Below are 19,700 nucleotides of genomic sequence, written 5' to 3'. Positions count from 1 at the left end.
TTGCTAATGTGTTTTACCGTGACTGTGCTTGATAAAATATGCATGATGCCTATCGTATGGATCTCTCTCTTCTTTGAATTCTGGTAAGATGTTCATGTAGCTTTTTGAATGATTGCTTCACGAAAATGTGCTCTAGAATCCATAAGAACTCCATTGATGTGCTTGCTTCTAAGTTTTAGCGTAGATCTTGAATGTTAGGGTTTTAGATTCATGCTCGGTTTTGAAGTTCGAGGAAGAGTTAGAGAGAACTAGTGGCAGATCCGTGATCTACGTGAAAATCCGAGGGGAACGGTGGTAGTCCGGTTGATTTCTGGAAATTTCAAGGTATCTCCGCTGCCGGAGTGACCGGAGAAGATGACGGAGCAAGGGATCTCCGGCGTGTGTGTTTCTCACGTTTTCCTCAGGCCTGTGTGTTGCACCCCAAGTTTTGACCTCTGAGGTCCCATCATTTTTCTAAGTATCGTGGTCATTACATTATCATTTATCATCATGCATATTTTTATTTACTAACAAAAAAATATAAAAAAAAAAAGTTTGTTGCTTGTGTGTCAAAAACAGGAGAATGATCAAAAGAAAGCTGAAGAAATTAGGGTTTTGAGGCCCACAAGAGGTTAATCATTCTCTCATGATTCAAAGGCCTTCAAATCAACATTATATTCAATTCATGTCATTTAATGGAGGAGAAGACCTTGATTCATTGAAAGATCGCAAAACCGCGGTTCATCGAAAAAAAGTCAACTGTAGTCAAAAATCAAGATTTTTGGTCAACATCAATCATTGGAAGTAATATTCATCAATTGATCAAGGATTTATCATAATTCATCAAGAAAAGTTCAGAAATCAACAAAACTCAAAATTGCAAAATTAGAGTTTTTTACCTAAAAGTCAACTGAACTTTGACCGACCATAACTCTCTCATAATTTATCAGAAAAATTCCAACCAAAGCTCATTCTCAAGGAAATTAAATTATCTACAACTTTGATGTTGGGCCCGAGGTCAAGAAATGCTTCCGCCTAAGAGATAAAAGCCAAAACATTACGGGTAATTTTGAAAGTCAACAAAAAGCAGTTTTTTGTCAAAGCCCATATCATTAAGATAACTTCTCCAAATGCAAAAAAGCTTCCAAAGTGGCTTGTAGAGGACATCTTGGGCTTTCCAAAAAGTACAAGAACACTTTCATAGGATCAAAATTGAGGGAGATATGCCTTGATGAAGTTCACCTTTCTTGGAAAAATGCATGAAACAAGTAATGACCAAAATTTGATTCTTTTTCAAAAAGGCCAATTATTTTGTGATTCAATCTTGATTCTCATATGATTAAAGGCATTCACAACATATCCATGATTCATGATATTTTTATTTCATTTTTAATTGAATTTTATTCATTTAAAGTTTAATTAAAGTGAGATAATTCAAGGATAATGCAAGGAAGCTTCATGTGATGCAAGCAATGACCATTCAAGATTCTTAAAGACAATATTGCAAGATTGAAGAGAATAATACTTGAGTGATTAAACCATGGTTAAGTTTTTAACCTAGCATAAAAGAATATTCCATTCCTTTTCAACAAAATTAATCATGACAATTCCAACTTGCTTGGCTTCCAAAATCAAACTCTTTGCCTATAAATAGAGCTTCATTTCTTCATTCAAAAGAGGAAAAAAAAGGGGGAGGAACACAAAGAACAACAACAATCACCACAAAGTCATAGCTTAAGTTTATATTTTTTGCAAAAGTTTCAAGAAACTTGTAAAAATCAAGGCTCATTCAAATAGCCACTTTCAATCAATTTCAATCACTCTATTCCACTCTTGGGACATCATAGAGTAAGTACAATGTAATTTTTAATATGTAGTAGTGTTAGGAGTTCATGAATTAAAAACTCCATATTTATGCATATTTTCAATTTCTCAAAAAAAAAAAAAGTTTTAATTTTAGTTTTAAGTTGATAAAATGTTTATTTAATTTTTAACATAAAAATATTTTATTTCTTTTCATAATTAATTTATTTTGCTTAATTAATAAGTAATTATGTAAATATTTCTTTTTTTTAATTATTTTCAACCAATCAAAAAACTCCAAAAATATTTTCCTTTTAGATTTAGGTTTATATTTTTTATAATCTAATTTTTGACATATAAAATAATATTTTTCTTGTTAAGTTTAATTATTTGTATAATTATTTGTTTAATTAGCTTGTTAATTAACTTAAAATCAATTCCAAAAAATCACAAAAAGAATGAATTAAGTTTAATTTGTTTTATATTTATTTTTGTATATTATTTGATATTATTTCTTATCTTTTTCCTTTGTCCCGAATCAGAATAAAAGATCAAATATGGCAGAGATTGTATGCAGTTGATTTAAGACTTTTGGAAATTTATCGTGTAGTCGCTATGATTCTATCAAGCTTCTGATAAATTTTCATTAACTTTAAGTCCGAGATCATCATTCACTCACCATCGATCTTCACTAACATCGTGGATATACTTGACTAGCTTCAAGATGATTCGCATGCTAACATACTAACAATTAACTTTAAATTCCGCATTTTATTATATTGTTCTTTATATTTCTTGCTTTATACTTTATTTTATCATTCATCATATTTATGTTTATGTTATTTTCTCTTTGTCCATTTGGACATATTATTTATATTTCTGCTATTTTTTCTTTGTCCATTTGGACATATTATTTATATTTCTGCTATTTTTTCTTTGTCCATTTGGACATATTATTTATATTTCTGCTATTTTTTTTTGTCCATTTGGACATATTATTTATATTTCTGCTATTTTTTCTTTGTCCATTTGGACATATTATTTATATTTCTGCTATTTCTTCTTTGTCCATTTGGACATATTATTTATATTTCTGCTATTTTTTCTTTGTCCATTTGGACATATTATTTATATTTCTGCTATTTTTTCTTTGTCCATTTGGACATATTTTTTATATTTCCGCTATTTTCTCTTTGTCCATTTGGACATATTATTTATGTTTACGCTATTTTCTCTTTGTCCATTTGGACATATTATTTATGTTTTCGTTATTTTCTCTTTGTCCATTTGGACATATTATTTATGTCTCCGCTATTTTCTCTTTGTCCATTTGGACATATTATTTATGCTTCCGCTATTTTTTCTTTGTCCATTTGGACGCATTGTTTATGTTTCTGTCATCTTCCTTTTGTCCACTTGGACCATATTTTTACCTTTGAGCTAAAACATTAATAATCTAGATAAAACTTAAAAAAAAAACACTTTGCACACTTGCACCTCTACGGTTTTCCCTCTTATTACTTTTTTTTAATCATACCATCATTTAAGAAAAGTATTAAATGCATAGGAAAGATCTTATAAATTGAGAGTAGATAATTCCTAATTGCTTGCTCAAACACTTTCATTTTCAAACAACGTATTTTCAAAACTTCTCATCTATTTTCAAAACTTTCATCTGGTATTTGAAGGGCATTATTCCCGGTGAAACTCTTCAGAGACCTATGTGACCTATTGTCCATCTTCACTTCTTCTATTTTCAAATCAATAAAGCATTTAAAAAGTGAGCTAAGCAATTAAGAGCCCATGGATAACCATGGATACAAAGGGTGCTTAAAACCTTCCCTTTGTATAACCAACCCCCCGAATCCAAAATCTGTCAAAAGGTCTTTCCTGTTCTTTTATGCCTTTCCTAAATGTTGGACAAAATAAAAGTCGGTGGCGACTCTTGCAGAAAAAAAAAAAAAAAAAAGCAAGGAGTCAGTTCGCCTCAAAAAACCGAGTTACACTGTGTACGTGTCTTCAAGTGATTGGCGCTGAATTCCTTTTCTGATTATTGTTTTTTCCGTTTCTCAATCATTAGCAATTGATTTGGCACGTTGTGATTGGCTCTGGCATGATCTTTGTCTTATTATACTTAAATTGCAATATGACCAATTGATATTAGTCTATGTCACGTTACACACACAATCTCACATGCAATAAATATTGAACAAGGGAATAAAACAAATACTCATGCTGACACAATATGCTGAATAATAAATCAATAATGGAAATAATGGAAGGACAGTGTAGTTGGGCCACGCGCCCTTGGGCCTCCCTACATTTTTGGGATTTAACCCCCAGACTGCTAATACACCACCCTGTCCTGGACTGGGCCTTTGTGCGCCCATGCTATCTTCACCCCCTTGTTTTGAGCCTTTTTGCTATAACTGTTTTAGTTCACGATACTAATTACTGATGCACCCCCTTTGCTGCTAGCAGAAAATAAATATTAAAAACTGATTTTCTTTTATGCTCTATTTCCTTTTTGCAATTAATTCATTTCTCTTTTAAGTAAAAAATGACAAAAATATTTTTATTCAATTAGACCTTCTTAGAATTTTATTTTCTTTTTTATTGAATTTTAGTTAATGTTTTCTTTGATTTGTGATCGTTTGTTGAACCATAAAAAATACTTAGTTCTTTAGTTTTAATATAAAATAGTTTCTAATATGAATAAAAATGCAATTGCTTGTGAATATTTTCATAAATAGTTTAGATTTTGTTCCTTTTATTTGTGTGAATATTTTTCTTATATTGTGAAATGCTTGAATAAAACTTTTCTTCCTCATTTTCTATTAGAATAATCCATAACATAGATTTAGAAATTAGGAATAGTTCCCTCTTTCTCTTTCTTTTACAACATAAAACATCTAAAAATATCAAAATAAAATCCCTTTAAAAAATACAACGAAAACACTTAAAAAACATTAATAAAAAAGTGAAAATCATTAAAAGGGGATGGAAGCTTGAATCTCCCTTGCTTTAGGGAATCATTCGAGTGCTTGGATCTCCCTTGCTTTAGGGAACCATTCGGGCGTAAGTTCCCAAACTCTAAAAGACACAAACCAAAGAGTAACTCGAGTTTCCCTTGCCTTAGGGATTTCCTCGAAACACTCAAACTCTCTCTCTTCTCTCCTTTCTTAAGGGCATTGTTATCTCCGCTCTATTGCATCTTAGGTTGTCCCCTTATGCAAGAGCGCGAGCGTTAACTCCGCCCATCTAAAAAACACAAAAACAAACAGAAAATCTTTAGCCGAACTACGACGCTCTGATTCCTGAAAAGGATACGTAGGCATCAAGTCGCGGGGCTTGAACGAGCACATTTGTAAATAATTCCTTCTTTTCCCCGTATTTCTTTTTGCATTCATTCGCATATAGACATAGACATAGTACACACCCTTTAGATAGAAACAAACATAGGTGGATACCATCGAGTACGATGGGCGTGAGTGTCATACCCCAATTTTTGACCTTGAGATCATACATCATTTGCATATCAATCACCAATCAAGAGTTTCAACTTAAAGCTCTGCTCTCGGTGTTATGCTCAATTCATCTGCAAAGGAATCATCAAACACCAATGTTTGTCTTGTATATATTGTTTTACTAACCAGAATACCAAAAATATTGCCTTGTGCTTTTGTATGTTTGTGTTTCGTAGGTACCAAGTCAAAACATCCAACAAAAGGAGCATTTTTCAACATTTTCACTATGCAAATCGATTTGCATAAGGTGTAAATCGATTTACACAACTGATTTTGCCTAGATTTTGCTTCTGCCATCAGCGCAAATCGATTTGCATAATGTGCAAATCGATTTACATAACTGTTTTTGCCCCAGATTTTTCCTTTTTCAGCAATGTAAATATATTTGCATAAAGTGTAAATCGATTGCACCAGTGTGAATTTGGAAAAATGAAGGCAAATTTCAGCTTTTGGAAGTGTTGACATCATTTGCAAGCATGGGAAGCATGACTTAGCTCTTGTATTTGATTGCCTACATCATTTAATCATAAACCCTCATGTGATTGCATCAAGACCATTGGATCTCATTTTTGGCTCCAAATCCATTTCCCAAGCCTAATTCTATTTTCCAATCCTAACTCCAAACCACAAAAATTCCCAAGCCTAGCTCCTATAAATTGACGCATTCCCCTCTTCATTTTTCAAGCTTTGATAGCCAAGAAAACTCTTGCTCTTTCTCTCCTCACCTCTTCCAAACCCCTCACTCAAAGCTCTTTTTCTTCCACACAAATTAGTGAGTTACATCTTGAACCTCATTAATTTAGAGCTAAACCTCAACATAAACTCTACTTTTTCTTCATCAATTGTGAGAGATCAAGGCTTGTGGTTGTGTGTTCTTGAAGAAGATTCAAAGTTTGTGAAAGATTTGGTAAAATTCTAGATCCATTCCATAATTCAAGATGTGATCCATTGTTGTTTATGCTTGATGCACCTTTGGTGCTACATTGATGAGTTTTGCTTGCTTACTTGATACATTTTCGTGCACAAATTGATCCAAGATCACAAGGTGTTTGGTTTTATGTTTAAACAAGTTTTCTTCTCTTGATTTGCTGTTTTTTTGAAAACTGTGTTGTGCAAATCGATTTACATCTGGTGCAAATCGATTTACACAACTGAAAAACTGCACAGATTTGAAAACAGAGTTATGCAAATCGATTTCCACTCTGTGCAAATCGATTTACATCTGGGCAGAATGCTTGTTTTTGTGGTTTTTGACTTGGTTTTGGTTCTAACTCATCTTCTACTCCATTCTTTTGATATTTTCTTTGAATCACAAGTTAGAGGCCTAATTTCTCTCTAATTTCAATGGACTTAGGGCGTCGATAGGATGAGAATCCGAATCCGCAATATTAAGTGATTGAAATTATGGATGAAAGGAGCTTTTGAATGTGGTTCCATCTTTTACTTCTTTTTATTTTGATCGATGAAAGTCTTAATGCCTTGAGAATTCTTATGGATTCTTGGTAAAGACTAGATCATTCACCATTTTTCTTTTCGTGCGGTATTGCTTTCGGAGAGTGATCTACATATCGCTTCTCTCGCATGCATTAGCACATAAAGTTTTGACCGGCCTCGTTGTAGGGTGATTTCTACATAAATCACTTGGCGATCTGCCTAACATAGCGCAATATTTCGTGTCCCGAATCAAAAAGATCAAATATGGAAGAGAATTGTATGCGGTTGATTTAAGACTTATGGAGGTTTATCGTGTAGTCTCTATGATTTTATCAAGCTTCTGATAAATTTCTATTGAATTTAAATCCGAGTACATCCTTCACTCACCATCGATCTTCATTACTAACTTTGATAACATACTTGACAAGTTTCAAGATGGTTATCTTTAACATCTAACAATTGACTTTAATTTCCGCACTTTATTATATTGCTCTTTATATTTCTCGCTTTATCGCTTTACATTATCATTTTATCATATTTACATTCCGCTATTTTTTTCTTTGTCCATTTGGACGTTTTATATTCCGCTATTTTCTCTTTGTCCATTTGGACGCTATGTTTATGCTTCCGCTATTTTTCTTTTGTCCACTTGGACCATACTTTACTTTTATGCTAAAACACTAATAAATAACAAAAATCTAAAAAACACCTAAGGCTCTCTTTTGGACTATTGGTTACTATCCCTAGCATTTTGGAGTTCGGACTTATGGATTTAGTACCTCTGGACCCTTATTTTATTGTTACTCTGCTGTTATTCTGTCTGCCTGGCATTGGATTGTTGCTTGTTTGTATGTGCAGGTATTTCCTTGAAAGCCCTTGATGGTTAATTCCAAGGCATTGATATAAGGATTTTACCCGAAAACAGCCGTTACTCTGCCCGATTTTCGTCAGAATTTTAATGTGCTTAATGCAAAATGGTGCTAAGATAATAAGTTCATCTGGATCCCCAAGTGGTAATGTGATGGTTTAGTATTGATATTCCAAAGGATGGGAAATCTACCTTGACTCATAATGTCAAGTGTTGGCTTCGTATTTCGGTTAGACCGTTTCTTTCCTTAGCTTTTATTTTACGCAATAGGATAGCCTCTTCATCTCCTCCCATTCTTAAATTTTCAAAATCTTCTCCCTTTTTAAAAAAACCTTCTTATGTTTGCAATCATTTTCAAAATTTTTTCTTTAAAATATCTTTTGCCCTTAGTGGCCTCTTTCTTCAAAAGTTTAGACACTGTTAATTGTCGAAACGAGTGGTTATACCCCACGATTTTGAAATTGATTGATATAATGAGATCTTTTCCGCGTGAGAGAGCTAGTGGCATACTCGTTGATTTTATCCGAGTTGGAGCCCTTCTTTCATTTGCGATGCAAAGAACTCATTTGTTCTCATGCTTAAGATCAATGGCTGAGTATTTCTCTCCGACGACGATAAAGTGTTTATTCGTTTTAAAATGTTTTCCCTTTTAGCGGAACTACATTAGCTCTGACTTCTCCATTGCACCGAGGAGGTATGTAGGCACAAAGCTTAACGCTTTGCCGAGCTTATTTTAAAAATAAAACAAACCGTTTTTTAGCACACACGACACAGATTTTCAAAAAGGTTCCTGTGGAGTACCACAGATATGAGGGGTGCTTAAAACCTTCCCCTTGTATAAACAACACCCGTACCTAAGATCTCCTATTTTTGTTTTAAAAACAAACTTTGGGTTTTTTCGTTCTTTTCCCTTTTCCTTTGGAAATAATAAAGCGCGGTGGCGACTTTCACTGAAATATTGAGTCGAGTCAATCCTATGGCTTTGATCTCAGATTTTCCCCGCTACAGGAAAAATGGCGACTTCACTGGGGATCCAGTTTTAAGTGTGTTAAGCCTATTTTTGTTTATCTGTGTGTTTTACCTGTATATAGTGTTGTGTGCTTTGTTTGTTTATTTTCTTTTTTTTTTCTTTTTGGTGCTCGATGGTTCCTCTATGATGAGATAAAGTTCTAACCCGAACTTTGGTGAGTAACTTAAGATAGGAGGTGGTAAGACCAATAGTTGCATGTCAGGAGCAATCCTTAACATGAGCATCATATGGTGGAACCCCAATCAGTGGAGGCCTCATGGAAGGTAGTAGATGTTGTTACGAACTATCATAAGAACGCTATTACTTTCAATAGTGAGTGTCCGTAGAAGCTGAATGACCTAGAACCCTTTTAACCCATCTAAGCCTTTTTAGGATGTAGTGCAGAAACAAGATCAAGTACCAATTTGAGCTTGTTGTCATGCGATGCTACGCTCAGACGAGGTCTTTTTAGGCATATTATTGGCGCCCATGAGCAATTGTGCGTGCCGGTAGTATCCGATATAAGATTGAAAACTCTGGGAACCTTTGTAGAACCCGTTCGGCAGGTACAAAATTCCCTAGTACATACCTTTGTGGGTGGTTCTTAACTTTGACTCCATGCTCGTGACGTCGAACCTTTGAACCCTGTTTGTGCGACCATGTGTGATCTTGATTGTGATTGATGCATAAACCATACATCCATGCATTCATTTGATTTCCAAGGAACTCATAGGTCTTTCTTCGTAAATATCATAAGTTTCATCAAACTCAATGGATCTTGGGTGTTGATGGGGTGAAAACTCTAATCCACCAAAATGGATGATTGATCTTGATGATAACTTGATCAAAGCTTTGATCCAATTTAGGATTTATTTCCTTTTTGTTTTGATGTTTACAAATTAATAACTTGGATTCCTTGAAAATCAAATAAATAAAAACAAAAACAGCAATCACATCATTTGCATACATACATCCAGGTTGTCCAGAAAACTTATCCTTGTCTGTCTCCATCTTCAGAGTTTGTCTGTCTACCGTCAAGCTGATTCCTCCACACAAGTACGGAACTAGAGCCAACGTCAGATTGAGAATGGATTACCAAGAGCAACACAATGCAGAGGTCAGAATGGAAATTGAAGAGTTGAAATCAGGCATGACCAAGCTCACTGAGATGCTGCAAGTTTTGATTGCTAGAGGAGAACCACCTCAGAAGACTGTCATTGTTGATGTCTCAAGTGCTGATGTTGATCCTCAACCTACTCAACAACCACCCTCTACATGGCCTGAGTTTGGTTTGCCACCTGGTTACACTCCTCCCTTTGAGAAGACTCATGGTATTGGTCAGTCTTCACAACTTGTGATTGGTCAAGCTTCAAATCCAGTTTTTCATGCTCCTGTGTTCACTGAATCTCAGCCTATCATGCACACTGTTGCTCAGCCTACTTATGTGAATCCTCTGTTTGAATATCAAGCTGCTCGTTCCTAGAATGGAAGTCAAGGAGTTGCTGGAGATATTGAAGATGTCAAAGAGCAGTATCATACTTTAGAAAAGCGCCTGAGAGCCATGGAAGGAAATGATTACTTTGGGGTTGCTGCTGAGAATATGTGTCTGGTTTCCGACTTTGTCATGCCTGCAAAATTCAAAACTCCTGAGTTTGAGAAATATAAAGGGAACACTTGCCCAAGAAGCCATTTGACCATGTACTATCGCAAAATGGCTGCTTATACCCAGAATGATAAATTGCTTATCCATTGCTTTCAGGATAGTTTGAGTGGAGCTTCGCTGAAATGGTATATGGGACTTGAGAGTAATCGCATTCATTGCTTCCAAGATCTGACTGATGCTTTCATGAAACAGTATAAGTATAATCTGGACATGGCACCTGATCGCCGACAACTGCAAAACATGTCTCAAAAAGAGAAAGAATCTTTCAAGGAATACGCTCAACGCTGGAGAGAGCTAGCTTCTCAAGTGGATCCACCTTTGGCTGAAAAGGAACTGACTGGAATGTTTATGGACACTCTCTCACCTTTCTTCTGGGAGAAGATGATTGGTAGTGTATCTTCCAACTTCACAGACTTGGTTACCATTGGCCAGAGACTTGAAGAAGGAATCAAGAATGGGAAAGTTACTCATGTTGCTGAATCTTCTGGTGGATCGAAGAAACCTTATGGAAACTTCCACAAGAAGAAAGAGGATGAGACTAATGCTGTGTCAGATGACAGAAAGGGATCTCGTCGTAGACCTCAAAATGGTGATCAACCTTATGTAGCCGCTGTCGCTCCTGTGCAAGTTCAATCTCCTCAACCTCAAGCTGCTAAACAAAATCAGATTCGTAATAGGATCAACTTTGATCCTATTCCCATGACTTATACGGAACTGTATCCTGCTTTGGTCCAGAAAGGGTTGATTACAACAAGAGTTATGCCGCCTCCTCGAAATCCTCTCCCTGATGGTTTCAGATCTGATCTTCATTGTCCTTTCCATCAAGGTGCAGCAGGCCATGATTTAGAAAGATGTTTCCCTCTGAAGGAAAGAGTTCAAGAGTTGGTTAGATCAAAGATGCTGTCTTTCAAGGATATGGGTCCTAATGTTGTCACCAATTCTTTGCCAGATCAAAGTGGCTGAAGATAAGTCAAAGCCAGATTTTCCTAAAGCCAAGTGTTTCAGACGAGATAGCTCATCATTGTTGCTGATTAGTCACTAGGCCATGTTTCTATACTGTTTGTATTTCCTTTATTGTGCTGTTTACTTTTAGAATTTGTTTGTTTTTGAATGGTGATTTTAATGAAATGAGCATTGCATATTTTGAATTCATTCACATCCATTGTGTTTATGTTTATACCTTCTTTAAAAAAACTTTTTCTTCCATCTGCTATTCTCTTTCAAACATGTGTTTTGTACAAAGATTGGAGGGAGGATGATGACAACGAGATATCCAAGTTGTTGAATTGTATGCTTTCAAATAAAACTTTGCTGATGATGTACAGGCATTGTTTCAATTCCCAAAAACTGGAGAAATAAGGAAGTTAATCCCTTGTCAACCCCTCTGAGCCTTCGAAGTTGGTGTTTCTTTCTGTGCAAAAAAAAAAACCACATTTTTTAGCCTGGGGCAGGGTAGTTCTCAGTTAATTTGGCTGTGCATTCTATTTTAAGAGAATCATTCAGTACACCTTTCAACAAAGGTTTCAATGACAAGCGTTCCTCCTACACATCAAAGAAGTGTGGGAGATGTCAATCAAAAGCCAATGATGGTTCATCAATCATTAAGCAAGGCCGTCACTATCTTTCAAAAAAAAATATGTATAAAAAAATATATATACAAAGAAAAGCCTGCTAAGTCAAAAATCCAAAAAATGACTTAGGCAAAAATTAAGGCATCCCGCTGACTGTAAGTTCAAAAATAAACAGTTCAGGCAAAAGTTAGGGATATCAAAAGAAAAAGATGAAAAAAGAGAAGTCAATAAATTCCTCAAGCAACAAAATGTTATGACAACAAAAAGGAAGAAGTGACTGCAATCTCAAAAGTTCTCTTTGCTTGTGAGCTATCATCATTACAAAGGTGCAATTCCGGAAGCCTCTTGGAACCTGAATGCATAAGCCAAATTAACTGAGCTTAGGACTGGAGATCATCACGAAGATGGGGTGGGTACAATCAAATTTTGAGCCTTATATCCTTTGTTTTTAAAACCGTGAACCTGGCCACGTTACAACCTTTGAAAGACCTAATTGAAGCAAGGTTTGTTTGAAAGCATACTACAACAAGGTTGCGTAAGCTGACTCCCATGAGATTTTCCAATCATTTGCTTTGATATCATATCTTTGCTTTATCTTTCACTTTGAATGTCTTAACCTTTATGTTTTGACCAGTGATTCCATTTGCTTTACATCAATAATATCATTTCAATAATGACTTTGATTTCAAAAATATGCTTTGATCATTGCATTAAAATTACCATTCTTGAATGAACATTTTATCTGCAAGTAAGCACTCATTTTTCAGGAAGTTCAAACAGTAGAGAAACTTGGTCAGTGATCCTATCAGGGGCACGTTACTTCAAGATCCTATTGTTCAGATGTTCAGTCAAGATTTGTTGATCAAAATATCCTTTCAAGACTTATACTGGGGCAAGCCATCCCAACATGCATTTCAAAAACTGAAGCCATGATCAGTTCATCCCTAGTACAGTTCAACTGAAGCCATGATCGGTTAACTTACAACAATCACTCAATCAGGGGCAATCTTCTTCAGCAATCCCCAAGTAGTTTTATCAGCCCTTCTCAAAGGATCATCGTTTTGATACAGTTACCGGTGTAATAGAAGTTTGTTTAAGCATCTTCTTCCCAAGCAGAGTTGGCAGAGTTCCCGTGTTGAGGAATCGAGTTCCTATCGTGCCTCACAAAAGAGTCTCCCTCAGTTGTCACAAACAATTGCATTGCATTGATCATATATCATGCATAGAAAAATTCAACATCATGCATTGAAACAAATTTCATACTCATTTACATTTTTCCGAGGTCCTGTTGTTATCAACATCTTCACCTTGAGATCAAAGTCCAACTTACTTGGCACCTATCCAAAACAGATACTTGTTTGTCTTATCCGTCTATTGTTGTTCCTTGATTCAGTGCCATTCCTGGATGTTATGATTTCTCTCTCTTCTTTCAGTGTTATTCCTGAAAGATTTACACCATGTTTTATCTTGGTTCCCTTCAATCATGTTTTATCTTGATTGTCTCTAATCATGATTTATCCTGATCGCTTTCGACCATGTTTTACCTTGGTTATCTAATCATGTTTTACCCTGATTTTCATTTGGTATTTTTTCAATCATGTTTTACCTTGATTGTCATTTGATGTTATCCAATCATGTTTTACCTTGATTATCCCTTAATGACATCCAATCATGTTTTACCTTGATGGACCTGTGATGATTATCCAATCATGTTTTACCTTGATTGTCCGTTGATGATTATCCAATCATGTTTTACCTTGATTGTCCGTTGATGATTATCCAATCATGTTTTACCTTGATTATCCTTTGACGATATCCAATCATGTTTTACCTTGATTGTCATTCGATGTTGCCCAATCACGTTTTACCTTGGTTGTCATTTGATGTTGTCCAATCATGTTTTACCTTGATATTCATTTGATGTAGCCACATTCATGTAGGCCTCAGATACTCTCTTCTCGAAGTTCAATCATGTTTTATCTTGAAAGCTTCTGTCGACTGTTTCTTTCTTTTGTGAAGTCCGATTCTATTCCTAGATGACGTATACCTTTTCCCCCAGTGGAATCCTTTCTTATCTCCCCAGTGGTGTTATATTTCTCTCTATTCCATAATCATACTTGATGCATCCATTAGCATCGCATTATACCTTAGGTTCAAAAATTGTGTGTTTTATATTTAAGTCTCTTCAATTACGTCGAGCTGAGGATTTTAACCCTCACATCTCCGGATAGAAGAAACTTAAATAGGGGCATCTGTCATACCCCAATTTTTGACCTTGAGATCATACATCATTTGCATATCAATCAGCAATCAAGAGTTTCATCTTAAAGCTCTGCTCTCGGTGTTATGCTCAATTCATCTGCAAAGGAATCATCAAACACCAATGTTTGTCTTGTATATATTGTTTTACTAACCAGAATACCAAAAATATTGCCTTGTACTTTTGTATGTTTGTGTTTCGTAGGTACCAAGTCAAAACATCCATCAAAAGGAGCATTTTTCAACATTTTCACTATGCAAATCGATTTGCATAAGGTGTAAATCGATTTACACAACTGATTTTGCCCAGATTTTGCTTTTGCCATCAGTGCAAATCGATTTGCATAATGTGCAAATCGATTTACATAACTGTTTTTGCCCTAGATTTTGCCTTTTTCAGCAATGTAAATAGATTTGCATAAAGTGTAAATCGATTGCACCATTGCGAATTTGGAAAAATGAAGGCAAATTTCAGCTTTTGGAAGTGTTGACATCATTTGCAAGCATGGGAAGCATGACTTAGCTCTTGTATTTGATTGCCTACATCATTTAATCATAAAACCTCATGTGATTGCATCAAGACCATTGGATCTCATTTTTGGCTCCAAATCCATTTCCCAAGCCTAATTCTATTTTCCAATCCTAACTCCAAACCACAAAAATTCCCAAGCTTAGTTCCTATAAATTGAGGCATTCCCCTCTTCATTTTTCAAGCTTTGATATCCAAGAAAACTCTTGCTCTTTCTCTCCTCACCTCTTCCAAACCCCTCACTCAAAGCTCTTTTTCTTCCACACAAATTAGTGAGTTACATCTTGAACCTCATTAATTTAGAGCTAAACCTCAACATAAACACTACTTTTTCTTCATCAATTGTGAGAGATCAAGGCTTGTGGTTGTGTGTTCTTGAAGAAGATTCAAAGTTTGTGAAAGATTTGGAAAAATTCTAGATCCATTCCATAATTCAAGATGTGATCCATTGTTGTTTATGCTTGATGCACCTTAGGTGCTACATTGATGAGTTTTGCTTGCTTACTTGATACATTTTCGTGCACAAATTGATCCAAGATCACAAGGTGTTTGGTTTTATGTTTAAACAAGTTTTCTTCTCTTGATTTGCTGTTTTTTGAAAACTGTGTTGTGCAAATCGATTTACATCTGGTGCAAATCGATTTACACAACTGAAAAACTGCGCAGATTTGAAAACAGAGTTATGCAAATCGATTTACACTCTGTGCAAATCGATTTACATCTGGGCAGAATGCTTGTTTTTGTGGTTTTTGACTTGTTTTTGGTTCTAACTCATCTTCTACTCCATTATTTTGATATTTTCTTTGAATCACAAGTTAGAGGCCTAATTTCTCTCTAATTTCAATGGACTTAGGGCGTCGATAGGATGAGAATCCGAATCCGCAATATTAAGTGATTGAAATTATGGATGAAAGGAGCTTTTGAATGTGGTTCCGCAATATTTTATTTTGATCGATGAAAGTCTTAATGCCTTGAGAATTCTTATGGATTCTTGGTAAAGACTAGATCATTCACCATTTTTCTTTTCGTGCGGTATTGCTTTCGGAGAGTGATCTACATATCTCTTCTCTCGCATGCATTAGCACATAAAGTTTTGACCGGCCTCGTTGTAGGGTGATTTCTACATAAATCACTTGGCGATCTGCTTAACATAGCGCAATATTTCGTGTCCCGAATCAAAAAGATCAAATATGGAAGAGAATTGTATGCGGTTGATTTAAGACTTATGGAGGTTAATCGTGTAGTCGCTATGATTTTATCAAGCTTCTGATAAATTTCTATTGAATTTAAATCCGAGTACATCCTTCACTCGCCATCGATCTTCATTACTAACTTTGATAACATACTTGACAAGTTTCAAGATGGTTATCTTTAACATCTAACAATTGACTTTAATTTCCGCACTTTATTATATTGCTCTTTATATTTCTCGCTTTATCGCTTTACTTTATCATTTAATCATATTTACATTCCGCTATTTTTTTCTTTGTCCATTTGGACGTTTTATATTCCGCTATTTTCTCTTTGTCCATTTGGACGCTATGTTTATGCTTCCGCTATTTTTCTTTTGTCCACTTGGACCATACTTTACTTTTATGCTAAAACACTAATAAATAACAAAAATCTAAAAAACACCTAAGGCTCTCTTTTGGACTATTGGTTACTATCCCTAGCATTTTGGAGTTCGGACTTATGGATTTAGTACCTCTGGACCCTTATTTTATTGTTACTCTGCTGTTATTCTGTCTGCCTGGCATTGGATTGTTGCTTGTTTGTATGTGCAGGTATTTCCTTGAAAGCCATTGATGGTTAATTCCAAGGCATTGATATAAGGATTTTATCCGAAAGCAGCCGTTACTCTGCCCGATTTTCGTCAGAATTTTAATGTGCTTAATGCAAAATGGTGCTAAGATAATAAGTTCATCTGGATCCCCAAGTGGTAATGTGATGGTTTAGTATTGATATTCCAAAGGATGGGAAATCTACCTTGACTCATAATGTCAAGTGTTGGCTTCGTATTTCGGTTAGACCGTTTCTTTCCTTAGCTTTTATTTTATGCAATAGGATAGCCTCTTCATCTCCTCCCATTCTTAAATTTTCAAAATCTTCTCCCTTTTTCAAAAAACCTTCTTATGTTTGCAATCATTTTCAAAATGTTTTCTTTAAAATATCTTTTGCCCTTAGTGGCCTCTTTTTTCAAAAGTTTAGACACTGTTAATTGTCGAAACGAGTGGTTATACCCCACAATTTTGAAATTGATTGATATAATGAGATCTTTTCCGCGTGAGAGAGCTAGTGGCATACTCGTTGATTTTATCCGAGTTGGAGCCCTTCTTTCATTTGCGATGTAAAGAACTCATTTGTTCTCATGCTCAAGATCAATGGCTGAGTATTTCTCTCCGACGATAATAAAGTGTTTATTTGTTTTAAAATGTTTTCCCTTTTAGCGGAACTACATTAGCTCTGACTTCTCCATTGCACCGAGGAGGTATGTAGGCACAAAGCTTAACGCTTTGCCGAGCTTATTTTAAAAATAAAACAAACCGTTTTTTAGCACACACGACACAGATTTTCAAAAAGGTTCCTCTGGAGTACCACAGATATGAGGGGTGCTTAAAACCTTCCCCTTGTATAAACAACACCCGTACCTAAGATCTCTTCTTTTTGTTTTAAAAACAAACTTTGGGTTTTTTCGTTCTTTTCCCTTTTCCTTTGGAAATAATAAAGCGCGGTGGCGACTTTCACTGAAATATTGAGTCGAGTCAATCCTATGGCTTTGATCTCAGATTTTCCCCGCTACAGTGAGGGGTGCTAATACCTTCCCCTCGCGTAACCGACTCCCGTACCTAGATTCTCTGGTCGCAAGACCCTGTTCCTTCCTTTGTTAGGTTTCCTGATATTCCTTTCCCTTATGGGATAAATATATTGGTGGCGACTCTGTTCATTTTTTCGCGAGCGTGCGACAGCTGGCGACTCTGCTGGGGATGCCTAAGCAAGTCGATCCTAGCCTTTGTTTGTTTTATTTTATTGGGTGTTTATTTGTTTTTTTTATGTCTATATCTTGTATATATGTTTGCATGTTTATTTTCTGCTTGCATATCATGTTTATTTCTGCTTGCACATCATGCATCTGGACTATATTATGGGTCCCCGTGGGGGCCACATATTTTTCTGCTTTGTTTTGCAGGTGGGGGGTTTTTGTGAGGTAAAAGGCCCACTACCCAGGCCAGTGACACATAGGATTAGCGTGGATGCTCATGTTGACTCCCGTGGCTCTTGCTACGATCGAGCTTGACATGGGGTACCATAACTGGGCGAGGTTCTTTCATGGAACACTGTGTCTGGCACGCTTGCTGCCTCAAACACTTTGTACCCCATGGGAACTGTAGACCCTAGTGACCATTAGGGACCACCTGTCCGTTTCTAGAATTCATACCTGTGAGTTTGGGGTGGGACAGGACACTAGCCTTCATCACATCCGGATTTCCATTTTGCAATCTGAAGCCGAAATTTTGAACCTGTTACATTCAGTGTTACCCAGATATCCAGAGCTGCGAGGGACATTCAGTCTCTCACCACATCACACACATGACACATCATGCTATTGCATCCACCTCACTTCATTCCTGGAGAATCCTAAAGTCTATTTCCAAAAAAGGATGTATATACTCTTTTTGCAAAAAAAGAAAAGAAAAGAAAAGAAAAGAAAAGAAATAATGAAAAGACTTTAGGATTCTCCCGATGAAATGCATTCCATCATATCATTTAACGTGCATGTTCATTTATTTTCAGGAATATTTGGCTTTGTCTCCAACCAACACATGGCTCCACCATTGAGGACTGGTAGACACAACCCCTCTTATTCTTTCCTGGATCCGAATCTGGATTCCCTTGGGTGTTTAGCAAATAAGATTACGCCTGATGAGTCAACCAAGTTCCGAGAAAAATATGGGTATATTCTGAGCCTTCTCAAGATGCCGTTCACCAAGTACGAGCAGGAGGGAGTTCATACTTTGCTTCAGTTCTATAATCCTTCCCTTCTCTGCTTCACGTTCACCGACTACCTTTTGGTTCCAACATTAGAAGAGTATTCCCTATTTCTTGGCGTTCCTATAAAGAAGGAAGTACCATACTATGGCACCATGAAGGCCCCTGATTCCATTGAAATTGCTAAGGCTCTTTATTTGAGCAAGTCGGTCGTGGAAGCAAATCTCACCAAGAAGGGAGGAGGTCTTGGTTTTTGCATGGAGTTTCTGGTCAAAAGGGGTTGTAAGGCTGCTGAAACAAAGGAATGGGACACATTTAGGGCTATCCTGGCTCTAAGTATCTATGGTATCATAATGTTCTCAAACGTTCCTAACTTTGTTGACATGAATACAATTCATATGTTCATTCTGCAAAATCCGGTTCCTACACTTTTGGGGGATGTTTATCACTCCATTCATCACAAGAATAGTCAGAAGGGAGGTTTGGTTAGATTCTGTGCTCTGTTGTTATATCGTTGGTTCAGGTCACATTTGCCTGAGCGTGGCGCTTTCGTCGATAATAGGCACACATCTAAGTGGGCTGAGAGGATTATGGGGCTTAGGGTCAAAGATATTGTCTGGCACAACAGATCTTTAGATGATATGGAAGTTATTATGAGTTGCGGAAAGTTCAAAAATGTACCTCTCATGGGTCTTAGAGGTGGAATCAACTATAATCCCGTCCTAGCTAGGAGAACATTTGGATATGCTTTCATCAGTCCCCCTGAGCAGACAGAAATTGCTTAGAATATTTTCTATCATTCAGCCACCGACAGTGGGCAGATGGCAGAAGCTGTACAAGCCTGGAAGAGTATTTGTTGGAGAGATAAGAAACATTTTGGTCAGCGAGATTGTGCTACTTATGAGGATTATACTAAGTGGGTCGAATCTGTGGTTGCTGTTCAAGGGATGCCCTTCCCTCCCAAAGATCCTTTGTACCCCCCTGCTGGTGAACAACCCGACATTGTCTCCATGCCTTGTTATAATCGAACTGTTGAGCAGAATCAGAAATTGACTGAACAGGTGGAAACAA

At 36.2% G+C, this 19,700-nt stretch overlaps 1 protein-coding gene across 1 annotated transcript; it reads left to right on the top strand.

Moving 5' to 3' along the window:
* The first annotated feature begins 18,463 nt into the window (after positions 1-18,463).
* LOC131642052 (uncharacterized) lies at positions 18,464-19,414 on the top strand. Its single transcript, XM_058912340.1, has one exon. The coding sequence runs from the start codon at positions 18,464-18,466 to the stop codon at positions 19,412-19,414; it is 951 nt and encodes a 316-aa protein (XP_058768323.1).
* Positions 19,415-19,700: the final 286 nt, after the last annotated feature.

The sequence above is a fragment of the Vicia villosa genome, unplaced genomic scaffold, assembly GCF_029867415.1.
Source record: "Vicia villosa cultivar HV-30 ecotype Madison, WI unplaced genomic scaffold, Vvil1.0 ctg.004410F_1_1, whole genome shotgun sequence".
Classification (NCBI taxonomy): Eukaryota; Viridiplantae; Streptophyta; class Magnoliopsida; order Fabales; family Fabaceae; genus Vicia; species Vicia villosa.
The sequence above is the reverse complement of the archived record's forward strand: the minus strand, read 5'-3'. Positions and strand labels throughout refer to the sequence as shown.